Below are 13,256 nucleotides of genomic sequence, written 5' to 3'. Positions count from 1 at the left end.
GTCTGTATCTATCTATCTATCTATCTATCTATCTATCTATCTATCTATCTATCTATCTATCTATCTATCTATCTATCTATCTATCTGTCTGTCTGTCTGTCTGTCTGTCTGTCTATCTGTCTGTCTGTCTGTCTGTCTGTCTGTCTGTCTGTATCTATCTATCTGTCTGTCTGTCTGTCTGTCTGTCTGTCTGTCTGTCTGTGTCTGTCTGTCTGTCTGTCTGTCTGTCTCTATCTATCTATCTGTCTGTCTGTCTGTCTGTCTGTCTGTCTGTCTGTCTCTGTCTCTATCTATCTATCTATCTATCTATCTATCTATCTATCTATCTATCTATCTATCTATCTATCTATCTATCTATCTATCTATCTGTCTGTCTGTCTGTCTGTCTGTCTGTCTGTATCTATCTGTCTGTCTGTCTGTCTGTCTGTCTGTCTCTATCTATCTATCTATCTGTCTGTCTGTCTGTCTGTCTGTCTGTCTGTCTGTCTGTCTGTCTGTCTATCTATCTATCTATCTATCTATCTATCTATCTATCTATCTATCTATCTAGAGGGGCAAACTCAAGTGAGACTCAGAAAGAAATCCCTTTATGGACAAAGGCATCCAGCTATAGCTGAATAAAATGCGGGTAGAGACAATACAATACAATAAACATATGATTGTGGCAATATATGATTTATCTGTGTTCTTCAAGCCATCTTGGGAATTTTATACGAATAAAATATATTTAGAATGTTAATCGACTTAACCTTCTATCGCTGTATAGAATAATAAGCTATGACGATTTCTTCCTCATTCTCTGATATGAAACCATGTCAGATCACAAAAGGAAGTTATTTGAATCACTCGACTGATGTTAATTGAATTTGGATTAATAACGTCATTAAATGTTCTCTTTGTTTGACAACAGGTTTGCAAACAGGCTCACACACATTGCAAATCTGATCACAGGTGTGTTACTGTGGTGAATTTATTCATAGCACAGACTGATTTGTTTTTTTCATATTTGTCGCCCTGTACAGCCATGGGCATGTTTCTAATTTCTCTCCGTCATGTAAAACTCCCACAATGTTAGCCATTCTCCCTTGATACACCAATAGGTTGAAAAATCACGTAGTGACAAAAAATAATAGCCTATATTGATCATGTGTAAAAAAATTATTTTTTTTAATTTAACTAAATGTAAGGAGTGAAGTAAAAAGTTGTAGTAGTTAAAGTACAGATACCAGAAAAAAATCTACTTAAAAATGCAAAAATATGGCTAACACTTAAACCATTGGTCTCAAACTCAATTCCTGGAGGGCCACAGCTCTGCACAGTTTAGCTCCAAATCACACCTGCTTGGAAGTTTCTAATAATCCTGATCAGGTGTGTTTGATTAGGGTTGGAGTTAAACTGTGCAGAACTGTGGCCCTCCAGGAATTGAGTTTGAGACCAATGACTTAGTCTCAGACTTGCACATTTGTTGAAGTAATTGAAACAACACTGCCTTCATGTGTTGGAATTCAGTATCGTGACTGCTGATGACTTTATAATGTGTATGGAAACAAAGAAATAATGACAAACTAACTTAAAGCCTACTAAAATCAAGTTGGTTTTTATTAGTAACTGCAAAATAAGCACTTCATATTCCTGCTCCTGCTATATTTAAACTCTAAATCTTAAATTTGATCAAACTGTAATTCATATTAGAAAGAATTATACTAGCAACACAGAAGTGTCTGAAGTATCCCGGTTATACTTCAGACAACTATGCATTATGCATGTGATTGTTTTTCATCTAGTTTCTAGCTAAATGCAACTGTGTCACCATTTGAGCTCTCTAAAGTGCTGTCAGAACTGATTCAGCTATGAATTTACTTAAAGGAATGGTTCACCCAAAAATGGACATTTTCTGAAAACATATTCACCCTGAGGCCATCCGAGATGTAGATAAGTTTGTTTTTTCATTAGAGCAGAATTGGGGAAATTTAGCATTCCATCACTGGCTCACCAATGGATGCTCTGCAGTGAATGGGTGCCGTCAGAATAAGAGTCCAAACAGCTGATAAAAACATCAAAATAATCCGCACCACTCCAGTCCATCAATGTATTGTGAAACAAAAATCTGCATGTTTGCAGGAAACAAATCAAGACTTAAACTTTAAGCCATTGTTTCCAGGTTATGAATTTCTCCAAATCTTTCCTGACAAAAAAAAAACAAACAAACTCATCTACATACTGGATAGCCTAAGGGTGAGTAAATTCTCATTTTTGGGTGATCTATTCCTTTTAAGATGGTGTTTTTGGGTGACGCAAACAAATGGAAACTCACTGAGGAAGCATTAAACTTATGCAGTTTCTTATAGTTCTCATCATTTTAAGACAAACTGACCAAGTTGAAAATTGATTTTGAATAAATGAAAACATTTAAATAACTGGATCTCCAAGGAAGATGTTTTGTACAAGAAGACACCAGTACGAGTGTTACTCATTAAAATGAAGATACATTTTATTTCTTTTCTTAAAAAAACAAACAATACAAAAAAAAAATCTGAGGAAGGAAAAAAAAGAAACAAACTTAATTGAATCAAGCACAAAAAAAAAAAAAAACATTCATACATTTTTGGACAGCTAGGTTAAAAACCAATTCATAGACCGCACGAGTGGAAAATATTCAGAGATGCCTGGCAGAAAGGATCGAACCTAGTCAGAATGCCATGTATGCGCTGTAGACAGAAAAGCCCCTTGAAATGCATCATGGGATTTACATGTGTCTGAAATTAAAAACAAGCAGCCACAGAAATATAGATTTAATGAGCAAACACACATAAGGTATGAGTAGTACAATTCTTCTCCATCCTCACAGTGCAAATAAACCTCTCTGTCACAACATCACAAAAGCATCTGATCCAGGGCTGAAGAAAAACAACGTCTGACTCTTTAAAACGTTATTTGCTTGGCAGAAGAGATCTCTCAGCAACAGCAATACAATCTCGGACAAAAAAACAGGTACAAGTCCCGCTTTCTGAACGTTTATCTATGTGGTACAATATTTCGAAAAAAAACAAAACAAAAAAAAAACGGGCTTTGTAAGGCAGAAACAGTGAGCGAGACTCCAGATTCACATTTCTCATGCAATTAACTGTTTTAAGGCCCGATCTCAGAACACTCGCTGCACGCCTCTTTTGAGAAAAGAGATGAAAGCATTCGTACTGCAGCCTTTTTACGAGATGATCTGGTGGACGAGAAAAACAAAAACAAACGCACATTAGAGTTCAGAGTGAAATGAGCATGAATCTAGAAATATTCCGGGTTCAAAATGAGCTTGGCTCAATGGATGGCATCTGCAGAACGCATCACAGAAAATTTCAAAATCATCTCTCAGTTTGCTAAAAAAAACAAATGCACTAACAAGGGAGCAAACCTTGTACAGCTGCTGTATAGACTTCCATTATAAGTGCACAACTGAGGTACATATCTTGAAGATTTTCGGTGGAAATTCTGCAGATTTCATAAACAGAACTTAACATTTTTAACCCAGAACATTCTATTCAAACAGTAACAGCATTATGGTTTAAACTACACAAACGGAGACGGTTTATTTAAAAGGTAAAACTACAAACTGAATAGCAAACCCTGGATAAAGTGTTTACCACGACGAAAGAAATTCTCAAAACATGAGCATTAGATAGCATTAGTTTCTCCATCTTCAGCTGATGATCAACATGTAAAGAGCTGCAAGCGCATGTTGAATAAATACAAAACGAATCTTCGGATAAGCACAACCCTGACCGCTAGTATCAAAACAAACGCTGTCAACTATTACGAAACTTTCTAATGAATGGCTTTCTAGCTAGTTACTACACAACAAATGCATCGGATCTCATTCAGGAAACGCTGTTGTAGAACTTCGTAAAACTGTTCATAGGTAAACTGCTGTATTTTGTGGTAAGTTTCACGAATACGGTTTTGCAAACAAATCGAACGCAACAATTTAGTCCTCGTTTATTAAATACAAGCACAATCTAATTGACTGTAACAGTTTGTAAACAACTGCGTTTAAATTTTGTTTTTGAGTGAGGCCCTTAGTTGCGATGCTTTACGCAAGAATGGTTTTACGAACATTTTACACAGCAATTAAATTCATGAATGATGAGCATCGGTCGCAACAATGCAGAGTGAACGCTACGCTTTATACATGTTACGGAAATAAATGAGCAAAAGCATTTTTGGAGATTTCGGTCTTGTGATTACCCTGGGCGAGCAGCGACGCTACTTGGTTGGAACGATGGGCTTCCCTCAAGATTATATACCCATAAATAAACAGACTCAGACACATTTTACTCAATAATATATATAGATATATGCGCTCACAAGTTGTGGGAAAATGTCCTTCGCGATATGGAAATTATAGGTTTTAGGAAAAAAAAAAAAAAAGTTCAAACCGTTGAGCCAGGCCACAACAGACACTGAAAAAAATCTGAAAAGCAAACAAACCCCCCAAAAAAAGCAAAAAAGGAAAGAGTGTAAAGGGAAATAGAAGAAAGGGACAACATTAGTAACATGGCTAGTCTTCCCCGGATGGAGCCTCCTCTTCTGAGCCGTCCTCTTCCTCGTCTTCTTCCTCATCTTCAGGGGCTTCATCCTTTGTCTTTTTGGATGGAGGAGACTCCTTCTCCACCTCTTCTTCCTCCTCATCTTCAAGAGGGCTCTCGGGTTCCTCGTCGTCTTTGGGCGAGGATTTCTCCACTGCTTTAGCCGCACTTGGGCGACCTTTCCCTTTGCCTTTCATAGGGCTGGGGTTCACTGAGGGACAAAAACATCACGTTTATAAAGTTTGGGGTCATTAAAGTTTTTTTGTTTGTTCCATTCAGCAAGGACGATAAGCTGCAAAAGATTCAGATTGCAAATAAATGCTGTTCTTTTGAACTTTATTCATCAAAGAATTGTGAAAAACCTCAAAAATACGAAGCAGCAATTGTTGTAAATATTGATCATAATAAATGTTTCTTGTGCATCAAATCAGCATATTAGAATGATTACTGAAGGATCATGACACTGAACACTAGAGCAAAGCCACTAGAAGGCAAGACTGCAACCATTCGCCGAAAAAGCGTAACGGCTAAAGCTAACGCTTCCGGTCTGGCAGCACATGGGAAAGGAGACCAGAGGCCTTTTTTTAAAATGGATGTCAATGGAGGAGAGGCTTCACTACGCAGAATAAACAGCTTTTTAGAGGAAACGGCTTATTTAATGAATCGACAGCCTCTACAACATGTTTTACACTAAACAATATTTTGGATTGAACTATTTTTAGAGTTTACCATGAAAAAAAAGCCGTTTTATAAGAGAAGTCACTGACTTTTTGCGACAGGTGGGATTCAGTTTATGGCACTTCTCATTCATTCCTATGGGATCCGTAAACGTCCAATGAGTGTCGCACAACTCTGACTGAAATTCAATGACGTCAAGGCTGTAATGTGATTATGCGGTTATTACGGCACACGTTATCCAAGTTTGCCGTTACGCTTTCTCCAATAGTAAGTAATACAGACCCTCTTATCTCCCTACACAAAAATAATCTCTGACTAGAGTAATGATGCTGAAAGTTCAGCTTTGCCATTACACAATTATATTACATTACCACATACATTAAACAAAACTGTTATTTTAAAGCTGCAGTCCATAACTTTTTGGGGTTAAAAATGATCCGAAATCAATATTTGAGCAAGTACATTACCAGCCCGTGTTCAAAACTATCACCTTGCTTTAGCCCGATCCACAACGGTTAGTTTATGTTTTCTAATTTGAGTGGTACGGGTAGGTTTTAGCAGGAAATTCGAGCATGGCACTGCGTCATTACGTTACGTCTGTAAACAAAGAAGTTGTCCCGGATACAAGGCTATCGCACCTGCGGATCCTGGAGGTGGTGGATCATTTATAGCCTTTTCTAACAGCAGCTGGAATAATTAAATTTATAATTTTGATGGCGGATTGTAGTCCAGAGAGGATTATGTGTTTATGAAACACACGTGAATTAAATTAAATTATATTATAGTCCAGTTTTAAATGTGCTTCTGATTACAGATTACACAAGATTTGTATTTTCAAGACAACCAGTTGGAAGGGAGCATAGTTTGCTTTTTGGGTTAAAAGAATTTCTTAATATGAAATTCGAAAGGGATGACAATTAGATTAGACCGTACAGAAATTGAAATCTACACGCTAATACACACTATACTCATCACGCAATGCTGATGTTGTTAACAGTAATAATTTGAGAATAAAGTATAACAATAATAATAATTTGCATGGTTAGATGTGATATGAGCCAACCGATCGTTAGATTTAATTACCGTTGGTAGTGCGATTTATGGTAATGCTTTTTTCCTCAGTTGGTCAGAACAAACTTGGCAGACTTGTTACTTACTTGTTCAGATGGCAATATATGGTGACAATTCTTATTTGGGTCATATATTCGAGACGTAGGCTAGAATCTGTGATTCCTAAGTACAGTATCCACACCGGTGCGGTGACTGACTGCCACACATTCACCTCAAAACATTGGATTCATCCGCACTGGAGCAGTGCCGGAACACAACCCCACGCAAGCAAGATAATTACGCAGAGCTGCAATTCCAGGTTTTCAAACAGAGATGGCGACAAAGAGGCCAAACTTACGGACTGCAGCTTTAAATAGTACTTATTTCATAAAAATACAGTTTTTGAGGCATATTTTGCATGAGTCGTCTTTTCTTCAAAAACATTAAAATAATCTTTCTGACCTGTACCTCGTGGCTACAGTAGTACCGCAGTATATTTCATCAAACTTCAAAATATTTCTGCCTAAGGTCTTTTTTGGCATGTTCAAATCCAACAGCCTCAGGCCATCAACCTTTTTAAGCAATACATGACTTAAATGAGAAAATTAAAGGAATAGTTAACCCAAAAATGATACCGTGTCATTATTTTATGCTAACATCATTTACAGATCATTTCAAGCCCGTATGATGTTCTTTGTTCCTTGAAACACAAAAAGAGACATTTTGAAGACTCTTGTCCATACCCTAAAATCTCAAGAGTGGCAGTGGTTACCTGTGGCCTTTAGTCGGGGTTTAGGGGATTTCTTGTCCTTCTTCTCCACTCTCCTTCCTCCTTTCGGCACTACTTTTTTCCCTTTCTTTTTGGAGTGCCCATAGTCGCTGTCATCATCATCATCAACCATGAAGTCTTCGTCGCTGCCTGACTCTTCTGCAACAGAGAAAATTGTAATATACGGGTGTCTAATTACTGGCTCAAGTCAAGAGAGACAAAAAGGCTTCTATTAATTTTTTGTTCACTTGTTTTATCATCTACCAGGCCAAAATCATTAGCAACTATAAGCAATATTAATCATAATAATGATGCCTAAATCAAAGTGACAAACATATTTAACAACACAGTTAAAAACTAGAACACTTACGGTCCAGGTATGCCTGCTCTTCCTCATCCTTTTCCTCATCCTCACTGCCTCCGTCTCCCAGAAGGATTTCTCTCTGTTTGGACACAGCCTTTGACGCAGCCTGCCTCACCTGCCTCGGTTTCCTGCTCACCTCTTTATCATCATCATCACTATCATCTGCAGAGGAATCACAAGTGTCATGCACAACAGATGCACCCATATTTTCATTTATGCTTCATTTAATTTGCATCTGATTTCAGGTCATAAACTGTGATTGTTTTATATATTGATCACATGATCATAATGAGCAGTTCTTGGCCAAAGTAGGACTAGACTATATGCTGATAGTTTAACGTCTGGTGCTTCATGTTTAATGCATTTTTTGTCGATCTGCGACTCACCTCCACCTCGTTTCCTCTTCAGTGGCTTTTTGCCTGGCTTCTCCACCTTTCCTTTCTTTCCCTTTTTGGCTTTTTTATCACCGTACTCACTTCCTCCATCTTCGTCTTCCTCTTTCTCTCCAAAGTCGTTGTCTTCATCACTACCGAAATCATCTGTAAAACACAAGATCAGAGATTAATCATCTTTTCATAAATCAAAGTTTCATCTACCGTAGATGAATTTATCTAACGCAACTTACCTGCAGAATCATTTTTGGATTTGGAGAGTTTGTCATCTGAATCCTCGCTGCAAGACAACAGAAAAGGTACGTTAGTAGTTTGATCTTTGAAGGAAAATGTCCTAGTGTGTAGTATTTATTTCCTAGTTATAATTAACTGCCGTAAATGTGGGTCATAAGGAGAAAATGGATCTCCGAAAGGTTCACGTTCCCCAGAGATCCAAGCACATGTGAAACCATGTGATGATATTCACTCCATTTGGTACATATAAAATAATTTAAAATGCATTATTCTGATACTATGTGTTGAAACGCTAAAAATAGACAGATTCTTGCCTGTCTTCCTGCGAATTCTTAGACTTCTTGTGCTTGATTTCACGAGGTGGAGCACGTATCTTCTTAGTTGTTTCCTTTTCTCTTCCATAGTCCTCATCTGGAGGCAAAAACAAAGGGAGATTACACAATAGCACAAACTGATTACCTAAAACAGATTTGAACTGACCTGCAGTATGCTTATCCGCCAATACTAAGTAAACATGCAAAGAGTATTGTTGACATGAAGCTTAAACAATGGATTTTAGAGAAGGTTTATTACCTGCATCGTCAGATTCGTTGAACTGGGAGTAATTCACCACCTTTCTGTTCCTGTAAGAGAGACAAGATACCGTAACGAGAGTTTCCAAGCACACATTTGTGATGCAGCGGTGCATGTGACGTTAAGGGCTTACAGACCATTGGAAGATGGTCAGCATTTCTTCAGGAAACTAAAGCTCATTTAACATGCCTCGCTTCATTATGTTTACTTGAATTAATGATCGTTAAACAGTTCCTCAATTAGAATTTCAATGAGGGTTTCATTAATACTGCAGTCTTGTCCCATTTAACCACTCAGGCCCAACACAGTGTTGAGATGCTTGAAGAGCCACAAGTTACTTCTAAGTAATTAGATGGATCACAAGACTTTTTGGATTATAATTTACAATACACTGGGGGGAAAAAATGGTGTTGAAACTATTTCCACTCAGAAACTGCTAGTAAATTTTACAAAGAAATAACACATAAGTGGTACATTGAATTAAATGTGTAATTTACAAAAATTGAGGAAAATAGCGCAGATATACTTTCCATTCATAAAATGCTAGTGAATATTACAAATGGCAAGTGACAAATTTAATTAGATGTGTAATTTACAAACAAAAAATTATGCAGAAATATTTCCCTAGTAAATTTGATAAATACAATACACAATTTTAATAAAAATAGTATTCTCTCCATTTTTCACAGCATGCTTAAAAATCAATTCAGAGATGATGTGATATTAAACAGAATACAATATATTAGGAAATTGCACAGGAATCTTGTCATTTCATCTAAAATAATAATTAAGCTTGCGAAACCAATGTGGGCGGAAATGTCTCATGTTTACTAGTAACAACATGCATTGTTAATATTAATATTTATGTATTAATTATAGCACTTATACAAGTTTTATTGTAAAAACAGTATATTTCGCCAGTGGGGGATGTTTGTGGGAGCAGCGCGAGACCATTTTATAGTCGATACACGATGAATTCAAGCGATATTTTGCAGGTAAAAATGACACAGCCATAATATACTAATCCGCTGTTGCCATCTGAATTCAAAATGTGCAGTGAATATTAAATTTTGTGCACATAATTGCAAACGGGAGGTGTGGTCGCTCTTAACTACCCCGCCCCCCTCTGACGTCACCCGCGTTACCGTTATCAAAAAAATCCCTCAAAACGCGCTTCCCTCCCCAAAAACACCAACGGGCTTTCGCAATCTATTGTTTCTGCATCAATGACTTATTTGCGCAAATATGTGCGCATAACAGGTTACAAAATCACTCGAGTGGGCCACTGAGCACCTTCGGTGGGGTTTTATCACCCCGAGGATGAATGGGAAGCCATGTTCTCACTGCCTTACAAGACAACATGAAGCCTTCGAGTGCTTCTTACACAACACATATATCCTGAAATGTAGGTAGGTGATGCACAAGGAACATCAGGTCGCAGAATCCTGGTGGATGCACATTAGAGACGTGCGGGATCTACGTTAGCCATACATACAAAAGAGACACACTGGGGAAAAACGAGCAAAACGCATGCACGAACGAGCAAAAACGGTACAAAACCGAGCTCTAAACAAGAAGCTAGGGATGCCTGGCACATGCGAGAAGCCCAGGACTCCGTGTGCATGCAGCAGCAGCAGCAGGACGAATGGAAACACACGTACCTCACTGGTCTTGCCATTTTGCAGGAATACTGTAGAGGTTCAAATTGTGAAAGAGCAGGGAAAATGTGGGATTTTAAAACACAAGAGGGCTAAAGGTGACGTCGCCAAACCAACGCCCTCTCTCTGCGGTAAAAATGAAACAATGCGGGAAAGACTCCTGCTCTACGAAAGTATTTAGTTTAAATTTTACCTTCAGCTACTCAAAATGGTGAATAAAACAAACTGAAACTGCAGCCTTCGCGCAACCTAACGATTGGATGGTGGGCGGGCATTTTTGTTTAAACGCCGCCCACTCGGCTGGATTTGCCCAGAGAGCGACGCTATTGGTCAGTTTGAACGAATGTTTGATTTGTGATTGGGTTTGGCGGCTGTCGATCAAACAAAGGGTCTCCAAAGCAATTACCCTCCCCCTCGCTTGCGGATAGGTTGAACAGCATGGCTCAGAAACAAAAAGAGGCCCTAACGATATGCAAGATGTCCCAGTTTAAGTCTAGAACAACTTTGTGTAGCTTGTTTTGTTTGAAATTAACTTTACATAAATGAATTGGCGCATTATACAATGGAGAGCGCACAACAGAAGGCTTTAAACCCCTAAAGTATTCATTTTTTTTGCTGGATACTGGCCTAAAATGGGATTTTAAGTAGATTATTACTGCAAATGTAATGATAGCAAAACTTAGCAATGCTAACAGCAAACAGGCCTAATATTGTTTATCCCTGATATCATATTTAATCATTTGAATTTGTATGATAAGAAATGTAATAATTATTTGAATGAGAAATCATGTAAATGTTCGGATACTTTACTTTCCCCCGTCTTTCCAAAAGATTATTCTCAGTAAGAAAAAAATGAAAAATGCAGTAAAAAATATCTATTGTCTCCAGACAATCTTTGTTTTGTTTGTTCAGTTGACATTATGGCTCAGAAATGATCTTAGCGTAAATTAATATGTGGTTTGAGAGCATAGAAAAATAGGGGTTTAGAATGGTTTCAGACCCACTAAATATTGATTTTAGCTGACTTTTACCCTAAAACGTGCCTCAACTTGATAATTATTGAATAAATGTTTTTGCAAAATTAATAATGTAGCTATTAATTTAATGTTGACCTTCATTTGTGTTTATTTCATAACAGCTTAAAACGTTCACCCTTTGCTATTTTGATGGAAATGAATGTGAATAGCAATGCAGGCTGCTTGATATTCAGTCTCCAGAGTCACATGACTGCAAGGCATCTGTATTCCAGCATAAGCAATGTATCTAACATGTCATTTCAAAGGATTTTTATGCATGCGTGAAATGCAGTGACTGTGTATTTCTCTTTATTTCTGTTCCAGGGAAAAAGGATTTCTTCCTCTTTATTCCCGCAGTCTTTCGCTGCAGACCCTGGAATCCTCTCTGCTCAGCAGTTATTGAAGTGAGGAGAAGGTACGTCTCCATGGCAACCAGGTATGATTCTCATCCATTTTATTTATTTATTTATTTAGTTGCCCATCCATCAGTGTTTGAATTTCTTTAGCCTTCTCTAATCTTCCAAAGCATCTCTGTATGAGTTCCTGAGAATGGAATCTGCTACTATCAAGAGTCAGTCGTCTCATATTGTTTTTGTTTATTTGGATGCATGTCATCTGTTGCCACAGCAACCACTCACTTTTCTCCCTGGAGTGCACACAGAAATCACATCTTTGCTGTCACAAAAAGTAGGACGTGCAAAAAAATGCTCACGCAGGCTATAACACCATACAGATGTGGGTGCCATATGCATAAACTTGTATTTGCTCACAGCTCATGGGCAAAGTGCAGTGAAGTGTAATTAAATCACTAGTTGCTGTTAAGGTGCTTAGAATCCTTGTCAGACCAAAAAATCATTTTATCTGGTACAAACTAAAACTATTAGTGTTGGTGAATCATACAAAATCTCACAAAACCTGTCCTTACCTGCCCTCTCAAAATCCAAAGAAATAGATTTTTTTTTTCCAACCAAGAATGTTTGTAGAACCATTCACTTTTTTGTGTGCATTGTGAGAAATAAATAAACCAAAGAAAATAATAATAATAATACGATTGTATTTTGTTAAAGTTACAAAATAAATGTACCTAAAAAAATTGTCACAATGCAAAAATTTCAATTGTTCTCAAATAGGCTTAATTTTCTTCATGCAAATTATAATTTTGATTATAATAAATACATTTGTTTTGTCTTTTTTGTCTTCTAGGGTGAAATGTGACTTGGACATATTTACTGAAATGCATTCAGGTAGGGATTTCATACATTTTGTGCTAATGCTTCGAACGGAAACATGTTAAATCTTTATGCTTTAGTCACTATTTTTAAATGCCCTCAGCAAAAAGCCAATAACTGATAGTAGCTTGTCAGTTGCAAGGCTAATAAAAGGACACAAGAGGGCAGAATGGCACTGCTATGATTAGAAAATGTAGGAATTATAATCTAGTTTTGTAAGAGATATGGATATTTCAATAATAGAGCTGTTATGCAGTGTTAGTGCTTCTGTGTGTTCTTCAAGCGAGTTAATGTGCAACATCATTGTGATTATATTAAAACTGTCTTGACTAATTTCTGTGTGTGAGTTCTGTATATAGTAATCTGTTGCAGTCTGTTTACCTGACTACAAAAAATTAAGCCATGCTTAAAAAATGTCAGTGTCTTTATTGTACTCTACAGCACAAAATATCAAACCAACAGCCATTTATTTTAAAGAAAGGTTTCATGCACAATATTTTGCAAAGAGGTGGTTTTATATTTTGCTATTTGAGGCAGTGACATTCATGCATTCTTAATTGTACAGATACTTTTTGGAGCTGTATGTAGGTATTTCATGCAAATTCAGAGCTGTACACTTTATACAATATAAAAGGTTGTTTTGTTCTTTGGCAATTAATGTACTAATGTCATATAAGTGCATATTCTAAATTTTTTTAACCACTTCAGACAGAAAT

General features: G+C 37.2%; 1 protein-coding gene across 3 annotated transcripts; it reads right to left on the bottom strand.

Annotated features, from left to right (window-relative positions):
• Positions 1-2,461: 2,461 nt before the first annotated feature.
• Positions 2,462-10,553, bottom strand: LOC306856869 (nuclear ubiquitous casein and cyclin-dependent kinase substrate 1-like). 3 transcript variants are annotated; one of them, XM_079396393.1, is made up of 9 exons: positions 10,489-10,537; positions 10,299-10,327; positions 8,638-8,687; positions 8,379-8,475; positions 8,064-8,110; positions 7,825-7,977; positions 7,445-7,600; positions 7,078-7,233; positions 2,462-4,788 (listed from the first exon to the last, which is right to left on the bottom strand). In XM_079396393.1, exons 2-9 carry the CDS (start codon positions 10,313-10,315, stop codon positions 4,550-4,552), a joined length of 915 nt encoding a protein of 304 aa, XP_079252519.1. In that variant the 5' UTR covers positions 10,316-10,327; positions 10,489-10,537; the 3' UTR covers positions 2,462-4,549. The 3 variants fall into 3 exon arrangements, with proteins under 3 accessions (XP_079252519.1, XP_079252518.1, XP_079252520.1); XM_079396394.1 differs by having other exon boundaries at positions 2,469-3,217; positions 4,537-4,788; positions 10,299-10,553; XM_079396392.1 differs by having other exon boundaries at positions 10,299-10,553.
• Between the last annotated feature and the right edge of the window lie 2,703 nt (positions 10,554-13,256).

The sequence above is a fragment of the Barbus barbus genome (genome assembly GCF_936440315.1).
Source record: "Barbus barbus genome assembly, chromosome: 37".
Classification (NCBI taxonomy): domain Eukaryota; kingdom Metazoa; phylum Chordata; class Actinopteri; order Cypriniformes; family Cyprinidae; genus Barbus; species Barbus barbus.
Note: the sequence above shows the minus strand (reverse complement) of the source record. Positions and strands in the feature narration are given on the sequence as shown.